The sequence below is a fragment of the Erpetoichthys calabaricus genome, chromosome 11 (assembly GCF_900747795.2).
Source record: "Erpetoichthys calabaricus chromosome 11, fErpCal1.3, whole genome shotgun sequence".
NCBI classification, from domain to species: domain Eukaryota; kingdom Metazoa; phylum Chordata; class Cladistia; order Polypteriformes; family Polypteridae; genus Erpetoichthys; species Erpetoichthys calabaricus.
In genome coordinates this window covers 15,044,182-15,067,221 of record NC_041404.2, presented here as the reverse complement: position 1 = coordinate 15,067,221, position 23,040 = coordinate 15,044,182, and the positions used below count along the sequence as shown (strand labels likewise).

At 39.2% G+C, this 23,040-nt stretch overlaps 1 protein-coding gene across 1 annotated transcript in view; it reads right to left on the bottom strand.

Moving 5' to 3' along the window:
* Positions 1–23,040, bottom strand: part of stk10 (serine/threonine kinase 10) — a 130,366-nt gene that overhangs the window by 75,760 nt on the left and 31,566 nt on the right. The window contains exon 2 of the mRNA XM_028812731.2: positions 4,398–4,562. Within this exon, the coding sequence (XP_028668564.2) occupies positions 4,398–4,562 (165 nt within the window). The remainder of the gene's footprint in view (positions 1–4,397; positions 4,563–23,040) is intronic.

The following is a 23,040-nucleotide window of genomic DNA, read 5'->3' as shown; positions in this document are numbered from 1 at the left end:
ATTTTTTTTTATTATAACATAAAATACTACTATATTCTTCACCCAACTTAATCCATTTCATTGGTTTCCTAACTCGGCAGTTTTGAACTCAAGGCAGGAACCAATTCCAGTGCCAATCCATCACAGGTCTCAGTCATGCGCACACTTACATGGGGACAAATCAGAATGGCCAATTTGATGAGATGTATACAGTTAAGAAAGAGTACCTGGGAAAAAAGTAGATACACAAAGCACATACAGACGTGATAGACAGTGCCCTAGCACAGAATTTGAACAAATGACACTGGATATGTGAGGCTGCAGCACCAGACACTGCTCCAGCCTGTTTTGCATTATACTATGGCCTAAAATTTTAAATATCACTTCACCACTTATGGTTTTAGTAGGCACTTTCTCTCTCCAAAACTTAAAACTGGCTGAATATCCATAAGTCTGTAAATTACTGTTATTTAAGAGCAGCAGGACACTTTATGTGCCTCCCTTACAATTCTGAGAAGAGTGTAAACAGAGTGTAGAGAGGCCAACAGCACAGAGTTCAAAAATTAAATCGCTACAGCACTGCAGGCACCATTTAAGTGATACCAACACGTGAAGAACGAGAGCTGAGCTTTAACATTAAGAAGTCAACATCAAATTTTAAGGATATGTGTAAAATGAATAACTAGAAGAGCATGTGTTACTGAACGTAAAACATTTTATAAAACACCACAGTTTGATTCACAACATTGATTCACAACATTACAACTGGTGTATGACTGATTTCATTTTAATGGTCAATGTCAGATATTTAAAGTGAAGACCTGCAATTGCCATGAGAATGAATGTGGTGGTCAGCCACACCAAAACATACTGCGTATACACATAAAAAGTTTGATGATTAGAAAAACTTGTAAAATGGCAGACATATACAAATAAAACATAACCTCAGTATTAAATTAACTGACATTCTTGATGTACAAACTAAAGGGCGCTCCTGACAATTCCCATGACCTACGGCTCATATGAAAGAAGCCATTAAAAAGTATAATTCATGAGAAAATGCTAAATAGAATTTTAGCAGGACCCTACATCAAGCTGCTATTGTATTTAACATCTTTACAGAATTATTTACTCCCTTTCTTATATATCACTTCTTCAGACACCAACAAATTGAATTTTTTGCATTCCATCCATTCTGTGAACGGCTTTTTTTTTTTCCTCAAGTTGAAAGCCATGGGTGCCCAGTTACGTAGGTAGCACTTGGCTCAAGGACGGATCTAGAGTTAGATGGGATACACAGTGTGTCACGGGGCATACCAATACCTACAGTAACTCAAGCCAGACCAGAGCAGGTTCACCTAAGACATTCATACAGTAGTTGGGTTGTGGTAGGTAAACCTGTGTGTCGGCAAAATACTGTCAGAGACAAAGGAAAATTCCACACTGACAGTGACTAAGCTACAATTTGTGCACCCAATACTGGACTGTGGAGTTACCATGACAGCCTGTGAATAAAATTTTAAAGTAAAAAAAGAATTGATATTACATGACATCAGATAATTTATTCACCCTGCTGCCACACAAGCTAACAGTGCATAGAGCTCTGTTATGGCAGCAGGATGCTTTCAAGATGGCTCTTACTACTGTACTACTAAACTGTCTATGGAGAAGACTGTAATACAGACTACTAAACATCCCCATCTGCATTAATGTTTAATCTGTTTGCACTTCACTTGCATGTGTTTTGCTTTTCCCTTTCCAGACTTGTTTCTCCTTTGGATGTTTGCTTACACTAACCTTTCCTGTTCAGGCTGTATCAGGGCCCCTCTGGCTGATGTGTGCACGCTTTCAGTGAGTGTGGCTTCTTTTCATAAGCTGCTCTTTATCCGAGCACAGACAAGCTTTACTTTAGCACCTTTTGCATCGACAGTTGTCAAAAGCTTGGATCACATAAACACAAAATGTCCTATGAAGATTTCATATTGTCTAGACTTGAAAGGTAGCACGGAAGTGGGTTTGTTGTGCCACGTGAAAAGCAATCTTGGCCAGGAGATGTAATTTATCTAATTAAGGAAGTATCTGCTTTGATGGAGACACTTGAAAATTGTGGATGAATTTCTACAGTTCGTCAAAGAGGTGATGGTGCATAACAAGAGGCTAAGCTAAAGTATATTTTATAGCTAACTAGGGGGCTTCTCCCCCGGCTCACTTCACTCACAAGCCCCCCAGCCTGCGCTATGCGCCAGCCACTTCGCGTCTCTGCCGCTCGAGTATGTGGAGTTCACTTTCACCAAACAACAAATCTTTTAATTCTTGCAGATACGCCTCTTCATTGGGAAGAAACACTACTTTTTCCCTGATGGCAACACGAATTGGATGATCTACACGACTTAAAAGTTTAAATCCGAACAATATATTTGATATCTTTTCGCTGTTCCGTTATTTCACCGAGTAATAATTTGCACTAATGCAATCTTTACTGTAATTTTTTTGAGACTTTTGAATTTTATTATTTTCATTATCTCTAACCTGCTCTGCATGTGTATCGTGCCAATGTTTTGGAACCTCTTTACAACGTTCTACTTTGTCATCTACTCTGTCTTTTATTTCTGGCCCTGGGCACAAAGTCTCATCTCACAGGACTTGAAAGTATCTCTTTGAAAAAGTCACGTCTTGTCTCAGGCTAAAAAGTCTCATCTCGATTTGTATTATAGGTTTATGGAATCATTATTATCATGTGTTTACAGTACAGTGAAATTCTTACTTGCACATGCTAATCAACAAGTAACATGTCACTTAGTCATTCATTTTCTTACTTAATACAGTACAGGTTAACATGGGTGATGGAGGGAAAGTGTCGACACCAACAACATCAAAAAGTTCAAGATAGGAACCAATTTTAAATGGGACACCAAACCATCTCAGAACACATTCACCCTCCAAAGAGTCTGCATTGTTCACTTACTTGTTCATTTCCTGAAATATGTACAATAAACTGAAGGTTGCTGGGGCTGGAAACTCCATCAGCAGGAGCAGGCTCAAGGCAGGAGTCAACTCTCATAAGGACATCAGTCTATCATGGGACATACATGTACTGTACCTAATGGGATTTACATGTACACTCTAGGGAGTCTAAATTGGCCTAGTTTCCATCAGCCTAACCACCCAAACACAAAGAAAATGTGCCAACTTCACATTGACAGTGCTCAGGCTAGGATTTGAAAATGGAATGTTTGAACTATGAGACAGTAGTGCTATTTATTGTACCACTCTGATACTGTTTGAATAAATTCTACATCTATCCATCTATTTTCTAATCTGCTTATCCAGGGCAGGTCATGCCTTTCCCAGCAATCATAAGGCACAAAACAGGAACAATACCTGGACAGGGCACCAGCTGTGGAGCAGCAGGTGTTACCATTTTGACACAGCGATTTATGCCATGCAGCAGGGCTGTGGAGTCAGAGTCAGCAAGAATGTACCAACTCTGACTACATGGAAAATATAAAATAATGTGTTAAATTTCCAATTTTTCATATACTAATTTAAATAAGTGATCTTTTTCTTCTAGACTTTTAATAAAAGTATGGTATCTTGATATATATTTCAGCCACAACATCATCTTTAAAGCCATTAAATCCAAACTTTAACAGGTTGGGGTATTAAAAAGTATCCTGATGATCATGGTGGCAGCAATGAAATGCCTTGTATCTTGAATGTTGTGCCCTTTCGATGGTATGATAAATTGAGTAGTCTGAGACTAAGGTTTAGAGTCCCGACTGTACAGCCCTGGAGTCCACTGTCTTTGTCATTTAATAAGATGTGCATATCTTTGCACCTACTCCTTGTCGCATGCCTATAGAATTCTTGTTTTATGGATTTTTTGATAAACTACACTGGCCATCTATCAAGCTTGCTTCATCTAGTTCAGGGTCATGGAGGGCAGCAGGCTACTGCTGGAGCACTGGGAACAAGGTAGGAGTGGTTCGTGGACAGACACCCTAAAGTACATCTCTTGTGTACATGAGGACAGAAGTCAAATATGAAGGATGGGGTGAAACTTTGTAAAATGGACGCAAAGGACCATTTAAAAACAGAATGTATGTAGTTTTTGTTTTCCAGTTTACAATAGCTATGGGCATTTCTCTAAAACAAAAAAAAATTTTTTTTTTTTCTGTTTTTCCGTTCCTGTGGTGCTAAGTTACAAATAATAGTTCAGAATGTATACTGGCTTGACTTGCACACCTAATTTTGACTTTAATTTATCCTAATACAGTTTTAAAAAGGTGGCATTTGCATTGTCCAGTTAGTGGATTCTCCTGAAATTGGTTAACTTGGGCATTACCAGCATGTTGACAGATTTAGTTCTTCTACTCTGTACAAATTTAGAACATATGTAATGTCAACTGTTCTCTTACCCACAGCTTGTTCTCATGATAAAATGCATCTAGGAGTTTCACAATGTACTTGTGGTCACAGGAGGCTAGGATGTCAATTTCAACCATGTAATCCTCCAACTCTTCCTCGCTCTTGGTCTCAATCACCTTTGCAGCTGCCAGAATGCCTGTCTCCTTGTTCTTCGCCTGAAGGATGAAAAAAAAAAAAAAAAAAATTGCCTTCCTTCCTTTAAAGATACAAGCTTACACTCGTCCCGCCTTGCTCAGTGTTCAGCAAACCTGGGCAAAGTAGCAGGAAGCATCTGGAACTGTTTATAGGATGCATAAAATATAAGTCAAAAATTCATACATAAAAGGTGGAATGAATCAATGATGCATTAACGTTTTTTGCAGAAATTTTATATATATATATATATATATATATATATATATATATATATATACACACACACAGTATATGGGTAAGATATACAAAGGAACAAAATGGAATCATGTTCATAACTCACACATCAAAGAATCAAAATTAAATACAGACAACAATACTGGCTCAGTGAATAAAAGCTGGACTTGATCCATGAAGTTTACATGATGCCATTGGTCTGCCATGTTATACAAAATGAGGAACTTGCCTGAGCTTTAAATGTCATCACATAGGCATCTTTGTAGGCTGAGCTGTAACAATCATGCAGTGCTACAAAATACAGTCCAGCATAAATGGCACTACACTCCTATCAATTACAACTGCATAAAACTGTTACTATTGCTCCCAGCAGTCTATTTTCTGGTATTGAATCTTTACCATTACTACTTTCCAAAATTGTGTAAGGAGAACATATTATACCACCCAAAAGTTCACTATCAGTTTACTGAAATGTGTACAGCGAGATTGTCATTTGCATATCTGACCATTATGCAACCAGTCTTCAAGCCCCAGCTGGCACCATGATCAGCATGGGGCTGGAGGAGACAAAACTGCACACTTGCTGTACACTTTTACAATATTACTTACAGAGAAAAAGGATCATTTAAAGCGAAAGTACAGAATGTCACTCTTAATCTGTGGGCATATGCTTAACATGCTAGAGTAATCCCACTTATTGTGTTTCATCAACTCCATTTTAGATGAGGATTGGGAAGAACTGTCTTAAATTCACGGATGTACACTCCAGCCAGAGTTCTTTACTGCTTTGAGTCTGATGCTGCCTGGATAGGTTCTGGACCCCATAACCTTGAACTGGAATAACAAAGTTTGAGGTAGATCCTTCTTACACAATAAATGCATCCAATGTCACCAAATTGCTGATTTGTTCTTATGAGATGTTTTGTCAAGTTTTGGAAGCAGCTGTGTCATTTTGCCATGGAATACAATCACGATCCATCCTATTTTGGCTATCTTCTGGTGGCCAGTGTACAATTCGGGGCAAAAATCTTGATTCAAGATTCTTCTTCTTGAACCCCAGGCTGGCAATAGTATACAAAGGCTCTCAGGGCTCCAGCAAGTATATAAGAAATTTATTTAACAAAGACATTTAAGGAGACTATCAAGAAAGAGGTTGGTCGTGCACTGCAATCACAGATATGGCAACAATTCCTTGTTCAGACAAACGTTTTACAGATACTAATATTCAAGAACATCTTTAGGATATGGCTGACAGCATGCAAATCTCAGGCAGGCACATGTTCTTAAAAGATAAAGAGTAAGATAACTTAAACCATAAACCATATGCGAGATATTCTTTGTGCTCAAACTCAAGGACAGAGGCTGAATTCTAGAGAAACACCAACATACTTTAAAGCAGAGACAAAAGTCAGCATAAAGTGCCTTTGCTATATTGTAATCTTACAGCACTCTTTCAAGGAGAAGTTCGGCACAGCTTTACCTTTTAAAACAATAAATTGCTTACTTAAGACTCTAAGATGTGTTTTAGAAATAACTTTAACCCACAGACCACAAAATGTCTGGATTACATATCATGACAACACACATGCACAATTCTAGTTCTATTAGTTTGTGCTGTAAAGGAGCTGCTTTTGTAAAGGAGGGCCATTGTAATCTGGACATTACAGGTTTACAGCTGGCTACTGGCAGTTACCATAGTGCAAGAGTCTGAACTGGGATGGATCCTGGTGTGATTCCATGACAAAACACAAGTCATTTTTAGCAGCCCTCTAAGTACCTCCCATCTTTTGTGTGGTTGATTCTGCATTGTTTTTTGGATCATCCTGTTGCATGATGAAATGACACTAACGAGTCTGGTGAAATTTTCTTGGAAATGCAGCTGACAAGAAGGTTACAGTGCATTTCTTAAGACTTTTTTGCCCCGCTCCATTCACTTTTTACATTACTAGACAAGATAAAGTAATTTTCGTGCCCAATCCACAATGTCATAGTACCACCATCATGTTTCAGTCATTGTATCTATTGCAGTTTCCCCAAAAGTCACTTTAGATAAGAGCATCTTCCCCAGATCTTCTGGCATGCTAAACATTGTCTGAAATTCTTTTTTCCCTATACATTTCACCTTGCCATGACTTTGGTTGAGATATATTTTGCTGTCTTCTCTCAATATCGCTTTTGTCCCCTTTCCCACCTCCGATTCAGATGTGTTATTTTAAGTTTTTGAAGCTAATGAGAGGTATATACCTTGTGGTGTGGCTTTCATTTGTCGGCTGCTGAAGAATTCTGTGTGCAATACATTGGGATCCCTTCACCCCTGCACTATGGAATTTATTTAGGAAAGAATTGTTTCACAATTTTTCTTCATGGCTCTGATAACTTTTTCATTATTAGTTTGAGCCGTTTTCTTCCATTGACCTGGTTATTGCCAGATGTCAAATACACAAGTGATTTCTTCATTTTTCAAGAAATTACAAAATATTCCTTTTACTATCTACTTTTGGTACAAGATGTGCAGGTTCTGAATGGTCAATGTAGTAAGGAGTTTTAGTTGCTAAGGATAGAGCTGCCCGGCAAGAGGAAGAGGACATGCAGGTGGTGGTGTAACAGAGCAAGATGACGAGGACAGGAAGATATGGAAAATGATGATCTACTGTGGCCACCCCCAACAGGAGCAGCCGAAAGATGAAGAAGAAGTAAAAGAAGTGAGTGTTTCATCTTGCAGCCAGTGTCGCCAGGACAGGAAGTAGCTGCATGACCCTCGGCTTGCTAAGAGGAGGCTGGATATGGATAACAGATATGATACTATGAATGAATGGATCTGACTGACTCTCCTGTTTGTTGGAAAGGTCTCTGATCTCTTTATACCAGCTTACATCTATTTATACCAAAAAAGTTTTAGCCAAACACTTTACATTTATAGCTCTTATATGTGCAAAATCAATACAATAAGCATCTACAACTATAAAACACACCTTGGCTGGACAAAGCCAAAAGTACTATTTTAAAATATGAATGCATATACAGTATAAGCTGAAATAAAATGACATACTCATCATTTTTAATTTAAAATCTGAACCATCTAAGTAAAAACAGCAATTTTGATTTTACTCTCCCAGTGCCTACAAAGGGGTCTCTGAACTGGCATGCATATTTGCTTTCTGATGGCTGACACAGTGGCCAAATAGCCAAGAAGTAGGGCAAAAAGCTGAAGTCATTTAACCTTAATTCTTTTCATAAAATTTTGTTTCACTGATAACACTTTAATCCAAAATTACCTTAGCATCACACAGGTCCAACTTTTTTGCACACTTCCACCAATGCGAGTTTGGGTTTTTTAATCGTAGGGGTGGTCTTGTAGTTTTCAGTTCAACATCTTTGCAACTAGAAATCCCTCTTGCAGAGACGTGGAAACAGCAGAGAGTGAACAACAGGGGACAGGTTTCACTAAGGAACATCCATATAAAATCAGTTCCAAGAGCACTGGGCTCAAGGAAAGAATCAACCTTGCATGGTATGCCACTTCATCACAGGGCACATTCACATAAACACCCACCACCCCACTCAAACTGGGTCAATTTAGACTCCTCAGTCAACCTACCGTGGAGATTTTAAGATGAGAGCACAAAACAGAGCCAGAGAGAACATTCTAATTCTACAAAGTAAGTGGTAAAGCCCCTGATGCCATATGGCAGCAGCACAAGCCACACAGCATGGTTTCTATCAGACATCTCACACACATAGTGTATTCAACAGCCCTATTAAGAGAAAAGAGGTCAAGGAGAGACCAGTGTGGTACAGGCCTCCCAAAACCACACTGACCAGTTGCAAATAAACACAGAGTGCCTTTGATTGCTGAGGAAGTTTCCAAACTCTCATTAAAACTGACAGGGCATTAGATTTATTGTCAGTATACTGAAAAAAACTTGGGAAATAAAAAATGAAAAGTGAAGATAGCAAGTAACATAAAAGATGTGTCACAAACCTGCCCTTGGCTAGCGCCTGCCGCATTATCTGTTTAGCAGTCACTTCAAGGCCACTAATGCAGGATTAAATCTGTCTTTTGCAAATGCCCCTCACATTGAGGCAAGAAATGATGAAGTGTCCCAAAATAGCAATTACAAGACAAAGAACACCCCCGTTCCTTAAAGGGATTAGGTTGAATCCTTCATCCTAGTAATGTGAGTTTGCAGTCATTGTGTTACCTACTAGAGCTGCTAATAGATGTTACCCCAGCTAACCTGGATGCTATTTCAGGTGCTGCGCAAGGCTTCATGAGAGACTTTCATAATTATTTTGAATAGGAAACTCATTTTATTGAAGTTAATTTACTGGGTGACAACAGATAGCACAAGTTCATGACTCAATGTAAACTGTGTCAGAAACTCCCACACTTCAATGTCCATTTACTGCAGCCTTCCAGGCTGATTCAACTGCTAAATGACAAACAACTGTAGAGAAATTAGCAAATTAACGGTTACTCTTCATCTGACCTGGGAAAGAATAGTGAGAGGCAGTTCTGAACCCTTTCTTAGGATTTTCACCAAACACAACTAATACTGTATATGGAACGGTGAATTGCCCTGGCACAGGCGATTATGGGTTTGAGTGTCAACATGCCCTGAGATGGACAAGCGAAACCACCTGGAGTTGGCTCCTCATTATGTTTGGTGCTTCTATGATACACCAAAATCCTCTTCACCCTGAAATAGACTAAGCAGCTTTGAACTCTAAAGATATCTAAACCAATGATGACAGTGATCTAGTGTGGACACTACAAGGTATCTGACTTCATTTGATAGAATTCTTTTGAATAATCATCATCTGTATGGATTTTTCATGTGCTGCTCTTGACTGCATTGGGCTTTCTTCTGAGAACTCCTGTTTCCGAATCACTGAATCACACCCCAAAACCTGCTGTGTAGGTTAACTTGCAACTTTGAGTTGGGCTCATATGATCTAGTGTTAGTGCGAGTGTGTGAAAATATTCTCTGCTTTAGACTGGTGATCCATCCAGGGTGGTTTTCTGCCTTCATCCGTTTCTATTATTATTATTATTAGTGTTTTGTCGAGGAATCCCACAACAATTCTTCCTAGTCCACACATTTGCCCTGGGGCAACTGCCACTGGCCAGACACAAACCTGCAACATCTGGTGTATAAAGGACCCCAGACGTAGCTCTTTATACACTGTGAGGTAAAAGGAGAACTCCTACGCTCACATGTACAGGGACTGCCTCTAAGTACTGCAAGCGGATCGCTCCCTGGTGACATCAGCAAAGCTCTCTTTCACTTAACTCCCATCTTTTTTTTTTTTTTTAATATGAACACAGCAATGCCACTACACTCCATCCGTCCACTGTGCAAATTTTTGCTGTCTGTGCAAAGAGTTTTGTCATGGAATCACCCCATAATCTGACCCAGGGTGGAATAAGTGGGTTTGATAAAGAATGGCTAAAAACATTTCAGCTGTGTAAATTATCAAAGAATAACATAGTAGGAGAAAGACAGTGTGTCCAAACATTTGTTAATACTCCTATTAATAAGCATTGTGAGTGGATTTTGTAATCTCATCATGTCTCACCGATTCTCTCTCACAGCACTCCTGTTTTACTCCCATGTCCTAAAGGACATAAAGGTTAAGTTAGCTAGTGAATTTGAACTAGCCCTGCATGATTAAGAGGGGATAGGATGGGTTCTTACCTTGAACCCAAAGATGTGAATGTAGGAACCATCCCCCCAATATCCTGTGGGGATAAGTGTAATAACATCCTGTGTATTAAGTGGGTTTGAAATTTGAGGAACTAGGCAAAATTTGCTTTCAGTCAGGTCCCAACACCAGCCATGACTGTAGCTTTCAATAATTGATCAATTTTCAGACATTGCCTAATCCAGTTTTAGAGTTGCAGGAATTTAAGGACATCTTAGCTATGTCAGGAATAAGGCAGAAACCAACTTATGATGATGGGTCCGTCTATCCAAAGGCCAGTTCACTCCCTCTGGATCTGTTAATTAACCTAACCTGTACATCTCTGAGATGCAAGTGGAGGGGGAGAGAATCACAAAACCCAGAGATGGCTTTTCATATGAATACATATTTGCAATTGCAGCTTGCATTACCTGCATTATTATCAATCTTTAATTTAATATTGTTTTTTGTATCAGTAAGTTGCTGCTGGAGTATGTGATATTCCCCTTGGGATTAATAAAGTATCTATCTATCTATCTAATTCCTCGAAATTGAGCAGAATTTTTCCAGCATGGTGGAGGGTACGAGATGAGGAAAATCTGGCTGTTTCTGTTTAACAAAGTTTCTAATTTGAAGATAGTGAAAGAAATGTGTAGCTGGGAGGTTGAATTTGGAACATAATTGTTCAAAGGATGCAAATATGTTGTCTATATAAAGATCTCTGAGCATTTTAATCCCAAATCTTTTCCAGGTATTAAAAACTGGATATGTTTGCGAGGGTTGAAAGAGGTGGTTCTCTTGCAGAGGTGCCACAGATAAAAGATTTTCCATCTTAAAATGCTTTCTAAGTTGGTTTCATATTCTGAGTGAGTAAAGCACAATTGGGTTATTAGTACATTTGCGATAACCTGCATTTATTGGAGAGCAGAGCAGGGAGTATAAAGAAGTACTACAGGATTTTATTTCTATTGTGGGCCAAGCCTGTGTATGTTCATTTTTTTGTGTCCAGGTTTTTATGGCTTGTATGTTTGCTGCCCAGTAATAAAACTGAAAATTAGGTATAGCCATGCCACCTTCTGCCTGAGGTCTTTGTAGGGTCGCTCTTCGGATACGTGAGTGTTTTGAGTTCCAAATAAATGAGGTTATAGTTGAATCTAATTGCTTAAAAGACGATTTATTGATATATATTGGAATGTTTTGAAATAAAAAAAGTTTAGGAAGGATATTCATCTTAACAACGTTAATTCTTCCGGCTAGAGTGAGATGAAGGGTGAGATGAAGGGTCCACGGAATATTTCTTCCAGCTTTCCTTTTGGACCATTTTTACAATAAGAACACTGCAGAGTGGACAAATCTGGAATAGTGTAACGATGAAAGGGATGTGTATTGCACTTGCAAAAGGGAGTAAATCATGGGGCACACATTAGTCGGGTTATGCTACACAGGGCTTGAGAAAGGACGTGTAAAATATGCCCCGTGGTTTTGGTTAAAGTTTCACAACCTTGATGGCGACAATGAGATGTTTACCTACATTGTTACTGGAAGCACTGGGCTGCTGAATTAACACCTTGCACTGAACTCTGTTATCATGGAAGTATATCACCCATGTCAGTACCAAGGAAGAGTATGTGAATATGAATGGAGGTTCATCACAAAAGTGAATTCTTTGTGTATGACAGAAATAAACAAAAGTTCTTCCAGTGCACTGAAGGTCATTCAAAGCCAATTCAGTCTGAACAGGAAACATCCAAACACCATGGCATACTTTACAACTCGGCATCATTTTGTACGCTGTCTTGGTGTTAATGATCGCGACTTTTTGCCCCTAACTACAGCCATTGCCATTGTCAAGTTATAGTCAATAGTTCCATGTACTATACCAAGAAGTTTATATGAATTTATATTTAGCTCCTGAATAATAACATAAATCAATTTTGAACATGCAACATATGTACTAGTAAGCTGACAGCAGAAATATCCTTAAAATGAATTGGACTCTGTTAGTAAAACAAGTAACAAAAATAAAAAAGGAGAGGAATGGAGAGAAAAAGCAAAAGCAACTGTTGGCTTTCAGCTAAAAAATCATTTGAGGAAAATCCCAAGAAAAAGGAAGTTCCCCACCCAGTCAATAACCTTCAGCAGTTAAAATAACCAGTACATATACAGCGGCTGGCGGGCACTTGACTGCTTCATTCTCTACTTCCCTCATTGACTGGCGCTCACAACAGTAGAATGCTTTCTTTAATAAATGTGTTACAGAGCAAAGCGCTGAAAGGATTCAAGCTCTCTGATGCAGGATGTCAATAAGGGGTGGTGAATTTGACACTTACACAGAAACGGAAAGTTACTATAAAATGGCCAGTAAGTGGCAAGGTAGACTTTGATTGATCTTTTATAAGGACTGTTATATTACTGAAGCATTTTTGTAAGAAACCTGCATAGACTAGTAGGATTTTTATTTTCTTTGTTGCCAACTAATATGAGCTTATTTTCTTCACTATTATCGAGTGACTAAAAAAATAAAAACATCTATGGAGATACGCTCTCTGCATTTAAACACTGCTTGGTATTTTGTGTGAAAACAAATACAGCACAGACACAATGGTAAGTTCTGCAGCCATACAGATCTAAAATCCAGAGATTGACTCTTAAGGCTGGACACTGCCCATTATGCAGTTGGTACTCTCTCCGTATGTCTGCTTGGGATTTTCTTAAAGTGATCGATCTTTCCTTCTACAACCCCCCTAAAGACGTACATGTCAGCAAAATAGCCCTGTTAGGGTATGGATATGTGTGCAAGGAGATCCTGTGGACTGGCTATTTCCTTCCCTGCGTCCAGTGCTACCAGGACACACTCCGGTTTGATTAAGCCAGTGTGTGTTAATGTTATGTATAATTGTAAATATGTACAATGCTCGGAGGTTGTCAGTTGGGAGCATGCTGTATGAAAGTAAATCAGAATGACTTCATTGTATAAACTTTACATTTGTAAAAGAAAATAATTTAGTAACTTCAAGACTGTATATAATTAACTTTCCTGTTTAGTAGCTTCTGCATTTACAGTACCTAGTTTCTTTCTTTTAAAAAAAAAAAAAAAGTTATTGCTAGTCTAAATGACTTTAGTGCCTTTTAAAAAAAAAGCACAACAGTCCTATATTTTGGGGCTGGCATGTTACGTCACCTTCCATTATTTTATTTTTTTTTTTAAGACAAGAATTGTCTCCAAAATCAAATGCAGGAAAGTATTTCCCAAATTTAAGCCAATATTTTCCAAAACAATTAACCAATACTGAAAAAGACAAGAAAATAGTGAAGTAAACTCACTTTGTTGTTTTCAAGTCAGGATCATAGTTACAATAATCCATGGCCACCATACCCCTGGAATAAACCACTAGGTACCTCTAAAAAATTCCCAGGTACTTCTCTCACGCTGGAGAAATAATCCATTCAGTGTGTTGTGGACCATCAACTGTGTCACTTCTCCCCAGTCGTGCTCTTGCGACACCCTCTCTAGATGACCAAATAATTTTAACTGTCTCCTCTTTCTCTGGAGATGCAGTGGTTCTACTTCAAATTCCTCAACCTGCACGTATTACTGGCCTCATCAAGCAACTTCAAACACCACTAAAATACATTTGTTGCCAAAACATGATAATACCAAAAGAGTGGACACATTATTTTGGACAGCAACCCTTCCTATGTAACTGAACCTTCAGTGTGGTGGCATCACATATGGAGACAATCTATATATATATGAATTTCTAAGGTTTGTCTGTTGTCTCTCTCGTAAAAACTTGCAAACCACTGGGCCTTGAACTTGGTCGCAATCAAGAGCCTATGCCAGGAAACATGCAATGGTTGTGTGTGCTGCCTAAGACATGAAATTGGGCTTTGGGTTCTTCTCATGGCAAGGGGTGGCGTGGCCGCGCACTGTGGCTGACAGGAAAACAGCAGTAGTGAAGGTATATAACATTGCGGACAGAAAGAGAACCGCAGCGAGCTCTGATGACAGTGAGACACACTGTACGGGATGAATAACCGTTTTCATCAAAAGATGCAGTTATAAACTCAGCGCGCACCAGAAAGTTATACACATTCAAAGAATTAGAGATGCAAGCTTCCTCCACCGTGTTATTGAGCTTTGGGTCCTTTGTACAGTGAATGGCTGGCATCATATGGCAGTAAAAGACACTACAACTACAGCACTACATGGCAAAATCAAGATTTATTAACTATTGTGAACATGGCCTAGTGGTAGTCACCATGCATAAAGAAATGTTTATTTCATGACCCGCAACTCACCCAACAGTGCAGAGTTCTATGTTGCTTGAGTTGTGTCAACTTTTGTCTGTTCTTTTTTTCTGTGGTTATTTTGTGATCAGCAACAATCAATGAAGGTTGACATCTCTTGTACAGAGTAACAAAAAGACTTTAGTCAGTCAACTAATAGTGTTAAAATAAGCATTTTAGAATGAATCACTAGCTGCACTTTGTTCCAGGTGGGGTATGGCAGGAAAAACAATGGCGTGCCACTGCAGGAACAAAAATACTTGGGTGGCTTTAAAAACACTGCCTGGTGTGACTGATGGGAGGATCAGGACATGGTGAAAACAGCATGAGTGCATGGATCTTGCGTGCTGAATGTCGGAGTGTTGTAGTGGCTTAGGACATTTTTCAGTGGCACACTTTGTATCATTTGACATCAGAAGAGTAACCTTTTAATGTTATGGGATTCCTGAATATCACTGGAGATCATATAAATCCTTTCACAGTAGCAGTGGCCCAGGCTACTAATTGGCATTTTTTGTAGGATAATGCTCCAAGCTTCAACTTCGGGAAAGCCCTGGAATGGTTCCAGGAACATTAACAGGTTACCCAGAATATTAACATAACTTCTAAAGTCACTAAATCACAATCAAACCAAACATTTGTGTGACGAGATGGAACAAGCAACAAGTTTTTTTTGAGAGCCAGTCCCCAATGTAATATGCAAAAGCTATGAGACACATTCAAGTAAAGAAAGGCCAGCATCCTGGTGTCGTATTTTCCATGCCTTGTATAGTGCCCACTGGTTTGAATATTAAAATATTATTATGGGCTACGTGTATTTGCTGACCCTGAAGGTTTCCTTTCTCCAGGAATGCAGCCAACTGGAGTTTTTTTATTTTTTCCTCCACTGCCAACTGGCCAGAACTCAATTTTTATGGAATAGCAATGTGTTCCATGTAAGCCAAACATTCAAGAAAGAATTTCACTGAACTCAGAACAGTAAATTTGAACTTAAATGAGACCTTGCAATGGCATGATTCTGGTTGTGATTTACCAGAGTTGTAAAAAGTACCAAGCAGCCATAATTGAGTAGAAGTAGTGATACCTTTATGGAAAGTGGCTCAAGTAAAAGTAAAAGTTGCCCATGAAAAAAATATTCAAGTATAACATTTAAAATATCTGATAGTAAGTGTATTTGAGAATCATAAGTAAATATAAATAAAGGATATCTTCCTACTTTACTAACAGTCAAGAAAAAGTTTTTACAAAATTAAAATAATTCAGGCTACCATCTTTTTACGTGCGAGTAGTATTACAATCAGTAAAGTACTAGGGGGCTCTGCCCCCTGTTCGCTTCGCTCGCCAACCCCTGGCGTTGGGGCATGACAAAGAGTGAGATGTATTAGATATAGAATAGTGTGCAGGTTTGGATGATGCCTATATAAATAAAAAATAGAGTGTTTGGCATAGAGTAATGTTTTATTGGAACATTTCTTTGTATACAACATTAGTAGTAAAGATGGTGTCTTGTCTTTGAATGAGTCTTCCTTGGCATGGATCATTTATAACTTTAACTTTAATGTCAGATGAACGTCGAACACGTGAGAAGGCAACATAAAGTTGTCCATGTCCAAAAACGGGTTCAGAGAGGTAGATGCCAACCTTGTCCATGGCTTGTCCTTGTGATTTGTTGATGGTCATGGCAAATGCAGGTTTAATGGGGAACTGTCGGCGTTTCAATGTAAAAGGTAAATCCAGGTCAGAACTCGTAAGGTCAATTCTAGGAATGAGAACAGTATTGTTAGCATGTGATTCTGTAAGAACTGTTGCTTGAATAACACCGTTTTTAAGGGTAAGGTTGTGTTGTGGTCATCCGTCTGGGTTAATAGTGTTCAAATATTCTAAAGGGAAATTCAGATGTTCATTGTTGTCATCAGAGTCAACTTTGTCAGAGCTTAGAAAGAGCCGTGTCTCTCCAGGAAGTAATGAAATGACCTGGTTATTAATGTGATTAACATTAATATTTTTTGGACATAATATAGTGCGTTTTGTTAACCACATATGTGAAAGCAGTATGGGCCATTGCCTTTTGGTGGCCTGATATGTACTCCGGTAGATGCAAAAGCAAATGAACTATTGTAGGATCTAATGCAGTTCATAAAGTTTTTACTTTGAGGCACATCGTTAGTTAGAAGCTTCTGTAGATATGCAGGATATGAATGTAAAGGAGGCAGTCTAATCTGCCCCTTTTGACAACAACGTGTAAATTCATTATTTGTATTGCCAGTTGTTTCTTCTGGGAAGTTAAGTGAATGACAATGATTGCAAATGACATTCATTAATCCCAATGAATTTTCCTCAATAGTGGACTCATTATTGAAGGCGTTGTCTGGCGTTGATGTCCGCGACGGGCATGTTTTGCTTGTGGCGTTTGAGTGCCGCGTTGTTGCATGTCCATTATTTGTGACGCGCTATTTTGTAGTTTTAATTGATTCGCTTCCGCTTTGCCAAAAGTCCGTTTCAGTCTACGTCGTGCATTGTTTGTATCAAGCCTTGTCCGTTTTTGTATGTTGGTCAGTTGAGCTTTCTGCTTTTGGAGTCTTGCTTGCTTGTTTTCTGGCAGGTCATATGCGCGTTGTACACGTCTTCGTTCATTTATTCTGTCTATTCGCTCCCTTTTTTGTATGTCTGAGTTGCGAGCTCTTTCTTTTGAAATCGTGCTTGTTTCGATGCAGCACTTTGAGACGCGCGCTGTATGCGTCTACGTTCATTGTGTCTGTCCATTTGGGCACGTCTCTGTAACGGGGTTAGTTGAGCTTTGCGTTTTTTGATCCGAGACATTTTTTCTCCCAGAGTTTCCGAAGCGTGTTGTATGCGCCCCCGTGTATTTTGTTGTTTCATTCGTGTTCGTGTGTTTGGTCCCGTTATCCGATCCGAATCGTTTTGTACCGTGACCGTGTATTCATGACTTGTTTGTTCCTCAGCGTGCAAAATATGGTTAAGTAATAAGGAGGATCGCACTCACTGTTAATATGGAGCCTTTTCTGCAGTTGAACGGTTAATAGTGCTTTATTGTAAGGAGATCCACCAATGCTGCCTAGTGTGAAGGTGTTGAGATGACGTATGTTTAATATAGACGTTTCCTTTAGATATGTGGCTTTGGGTGTCACTTCTTATTGATGTGGGGGGTGGTGAGGATTGTTGTTGCGCGAGTGTCTTCTTTCTTTTTGTGTTCCAGGGGCTTGTTGAATCCCACTCTTTGTGTGTCCCGTCCGTTGCTTGTAGGGTGTGTGGGGTGGTTTTGTGTTCTTTTTTTTGTGTGTTCCATGGGCTTGTTAAATCCCCCTCTTGGTGTGTGTCCCGTCCGGTGCCTGTGGGGGGGGGGGGGGGGGGGGGGGTGCCTTGCTGTTGTGCGCGAGCGTCTTCTTTTTTTTGTGTGCTAGTTTCGTGTGCAATGGGTTTCGTGCTTTGCCTGCGTTTGACTACTTTTTTCTGTGCTCGCGCCGCCTCATTTCTTTGACTCCTTTTTTCTGTGCTCACTCCTTTTTTCTGTGGTCTTGTCCGCCTCTCGCGGCCCCTCATTTCTTGGGGCGCCTGCGCAGTACGTCTTTTTGCGGCTACGGCCCATGGCCGGATGTCCCTGCGTCCATCCGGTTTAGCATTCTCGGTTAGTAATATGGATGAGCCAAGTAACTGCAACATGAAGCAGTGACCATCCGCATGAACTGACATCTTAGTGACTGCATCCTAATTCAGTAGAGGGGGCAATAATATGAGACCCGCCCACTTTAAAGTAATACTCTACCCAAAAATGTTTTTTTAATATGTTGATTACTTCATGTACTTTGTGGTGATGGCTGAGAGAAAAATTTAATCTCATGTTTTCATCCAGAAAGGAGAGAAAGAAGCGGACGTCATAATAGAACTCAATAGAGGCCAGTCTTGTACAATGACAAATAATGTGAAAATCATTCATGGGAAAAAAGGGGAAAAAAAAAAAAAATCTCACAATAATCCTTTCACATAATCTACATGTCTATTATCCATTTATTATGCTCACAATGTTCAAAATTCATTCTTTTGGCACCTCCTGAATTATGAATATGCAAATAAATAGCCACATGGGATTGCCTTTTTGAACTGAAGACAGGACTCTTGACCAATGAATGATGGGGAGAGGTAGGTCTTCAAATCAAAGAGTCAATGCCTTTTCTTTTTTCATGGACAATCTGTTTTGGAGTCGTGGTGCCCAGGATAATGTGAGAGGATATGTGAGCAACACGTGTCAAGGTGAGTGAACCACAGCATATAAATACATAAGTACACCTCACTGTAGTCTTCAGATCAGCCTGTCCATTTCAGCAGGATATAATCTATATATATGAAATTCTAAGGGTTGTCTGCCATTTGACTCATAACAACTTGTGAACCACTGGGCCTTTGACTTGAACTGCTATGTGTCTGAATGAGCCAGTATCAGCCATGGAAATAACTGACCGAGGCTGGGATTGCACATCTCCAACATCCAGCCCCACCCCTTTCAGAGGATGCAGTGAGAACACTATCTAAACTTGGTATCAGCTCTAAGAATGACTGCCACTGGGCCTTCCATGTCACCAACAGTGGGCTGCAGTAAACTGTTTATGACTGCATAAAGGGTTGCTAGCAGCAGAAGTTCAAATCTGAAAAGCAGGAGAAGCCTGTAGATAACGGACTGAACAAACAATTATGCATATTTCTGTAGTCCATTTGTTTTCTGGTTTAATATTGCAGTAATGAATGTGTCTTGCAAAATGTAATGGAGTAAAAGTAACCATCAGCGTTTTGAAAATGTAGTGAAATAAAAGTGAAAGTTGACAAAAAATGTTATTCTTAAAACATACTTGGACATAGTGACCAAATATTTCTACTGGTTACTATGCAACACTGTTTTACCAATGACAAGTAAGTTCATATATGCAAATACTGCAAGATTTAGTACTTCACTGTTATCATACATTAGTTGGAAATGTGGACAAGTGATCCAAGCATGTAAAAGGAGAAACTGACATCAAACTTAAGGAATAAACATAAGAAAAAGATACAATGAGTGCAAATACGGATACAGTGCTTGGTAAGATGGAATTTGTAAGGCAGCAGCCCTTAAAGTATCAAGACTGCTGGCCACATGCCAATATCTTTTACAGCCCTTAAATATAAAAGTAGATCACATAACCAAACAATGTAGTACAATTACATGCATCATTATTGAGGCCTGTTTTGCATGGGAAAACCTAATTATTTACCTCGTGCTTCACTAAAATTATTACAAAAAAAAAAAAAACTTTACAATTGTCAAGGCAAATAAATTCTTCAAAAGCAATAAATAATTCAAAGCCTAATAGTATTATGAAGATTTATTGGAACACTCTGAATTTACACACACACTGGAAAAAAATGCATTGCTGGCAAAGATTCAAACATTTATTAGCTTAGCTCACAATTCTAGAACACATGGATGACATTACTCATTAGGGCCCGGTCTTCAAATATGTACGGTAGATTAAGGATTTACAAGCCAATGTAAAAAAAAAAACATTGCTCATTTTGCAAACGCTAATATATATAAAATAGGCTTCTTCAAAAATTTGATTTTAAATTTGCACCTTGTTTCATCCCTAAATGGATATAAATAGGTTCAAGAAATGGATGCTTGTTTGAGATAAAGAGGGGCCTTGTTTCATGTGTGATGGTAAAAGAAAACAACATGAAGTTCAACTATAGTAAGAGGAGAAAAACCTGAAAAGACTGAAGTAATATACAAAAGCAACCAAATGGCCAGACTAGGTTTTCGAATCCATTTTGCTAGGGATGTACCTCGATACTGCCCAATTCTTAAAAATATTAAGGGTAAGTATATTTAGCATTTGACAAATACTAACTTTACAATTTCCTAAAATGTTCTTAAGTAATATGGGAATTCAACAGGCTATACTGCTTCCCTCTTAGAATACCCGTTGCTCAGAATGGAGCATAAACACTCTCACAGTATCAATCTGATTTCCTCAAAACCTTTGAAACTCTTCGGGTTAGTTACTTTCAATACAAGTAGGCTCTAGCAGTAGGATTTATGCTCTGGGTACAATCCCTTCTCTGTATTTGAGACTCAGTTTCATCTTGCTACTTTGGTTTCCGTTTTTTTTTAGTTTTGTTTGGTTTTCTTGGATGCTGACCCTTACTTGTCCTGACCATGACAAAAAGCCACTTAATCATCTCCTGGTTTAGCTGTGCTCACAAACGTCCTCAGGCATATTTACATTTATTGACCACCTGTTTTCTAACCTGTTTTTCCAGTGTAGGGTCACAGGCAGTTTGTGCCTAATTCTGGCAGCACTGACCCATAGGTAGGGAACTAAACCTGGATAAGGTTCCAGTGCATTGTCGGGATACCCCCCCCCCCTCTCTCTCACACACACACACACCCCCCCAGGCTAACGTAAAAGTTGTTAATTAACCAAACATTAGTATCTTTGGGATGTTGACGGAGACTGGAGCACCTCTAGTCTAACATACCCTGAGTAGTGCTCCCAATGAACTGTTCTTCTCGGTTTATCAGGGCACCAGACAGTGACTAAAATGGTTCCAAATGTGACCAAATGTAGGTTTTGACAATTATTATTTCAACTTAGTTCACCTGGGGTAAATGAAATCACTGAAACTTTAAACTAATTATATTACAACCCATACAAAAGGCCATTTTTTGTTGTTTAGCGGATGTGCTATTAATAATAATAATTAATTCTTTGCATTTATATAGCACTTTTCTCACTACTCAAAGCGCTCAGCAATTGCAGGTTAAGGGCCTTGCTCAAGGGCCCAACAGAGCAGAGTCCTTATTGGCATTTACGGGATTCGAACTGGCAACCTTCCGATTGCCAGTGCAGATCCCTAGCCTCAGAGCTGCCACTCCACCTTATTAACATAAGTGTCGGTACAGGGAGTGAGTCCCCATTTCAAATTCGCAAGCTATGTTTGTCTAAAGGCTGTGTTTACACATGACGTGTCCGTGCTGTGAAAATGAAGTCAGACCTGGAGACATGCGCAATCTAAAACTTTACTAACTGTGTGGCGTGGCTAACAAGGAGGCTGTGTATCCCAAGTGGTGAATTTCAAGAACAGGCTGGTTACACTTGTGCCGGAATGATGAATGAAGGGCTGAATATGCAACAGGTCATCAAAGAGCAAAGAAGACATTCATCTGCCCACCATTTAGGTCCCCTGTTATGAAGATATCAGTGCCTTGTGGAATTCAGTGTCCCTTCTTATTTTGTACAAGCTCACCAAGATATGATTGTGACATTTTTGTGCACCTTTGCGCACTGTTTCTCTTTTCATTTAACGCATGCTGTGAGCAAAATGCTGGCCTGTCCATCAGTAAACATGCACACGCAGCCGCTAGGCCTCTTTGCAAAACGAACACTGGGTAGTTGAATGGTGCACAGTGTCTTTAATAAGCCTATCAGGCAATGTTCGATTGCACTTTCATATCTTCTGTGCCCCTCTATCCCTTCTACCAGAGGGGACACATACATATATAAACATAGAAATGCATACCCCTCTAAGCTGTTTGCAAAATGACACTGTATAGTTAAAATTGTTCAAAAATGTATTTTAAAAGACGGTAGACAGTTTTCTATAACAATTTCATATTTAATGGGCCTCTCCATCCAATCCATTAGTGGAAACTAGGGGGCTCCGCCCCCTGCTCGCTTCGCTCGCCAACCCCTGGTGTTGGGAAATTACAAAGAGCGTGATGTATGAATGAGATATAGTATAGTGTGAAGGTGTAGATGACGCAGATAGGAAGCAAACAACAAAGTGTTTGGCACAGTATAAAGGTGTATTGGAAAATTTCTTTGTAAACAATATTAGTAGTAAAGATGGTGTCTTGTCCTTGAATGAGTTTTCCTTGGCATGGAGCATTTATGACCTTAACTTTTTTTTTTTTTTTTAATATTTTTATTTTATTATGACCTTAACTTTAACGTCAGATGAACGTCGAACTTGTGAGAAGGCTACATAAAGTTGTCTATGTACAAAAACGGGCTCAGATAGGTAGATGCCAACCTTGTCCATGGTTTGTCCTTGTGATTTGTTGATGGTTATGGCAAAGGCAGGTTAAATGGGGAATTGTTTCCGTTTAAGTGTAAAAGGTAATTCCAGGTCAGAACTTGTATGGTCAAATTTAGGAATTAGAACAGTATTGTTAGCATGTGATCCTGTAAGAACTGTTGCTTGAATAACATTGTGTGTCATGGTGTAGACGACTAA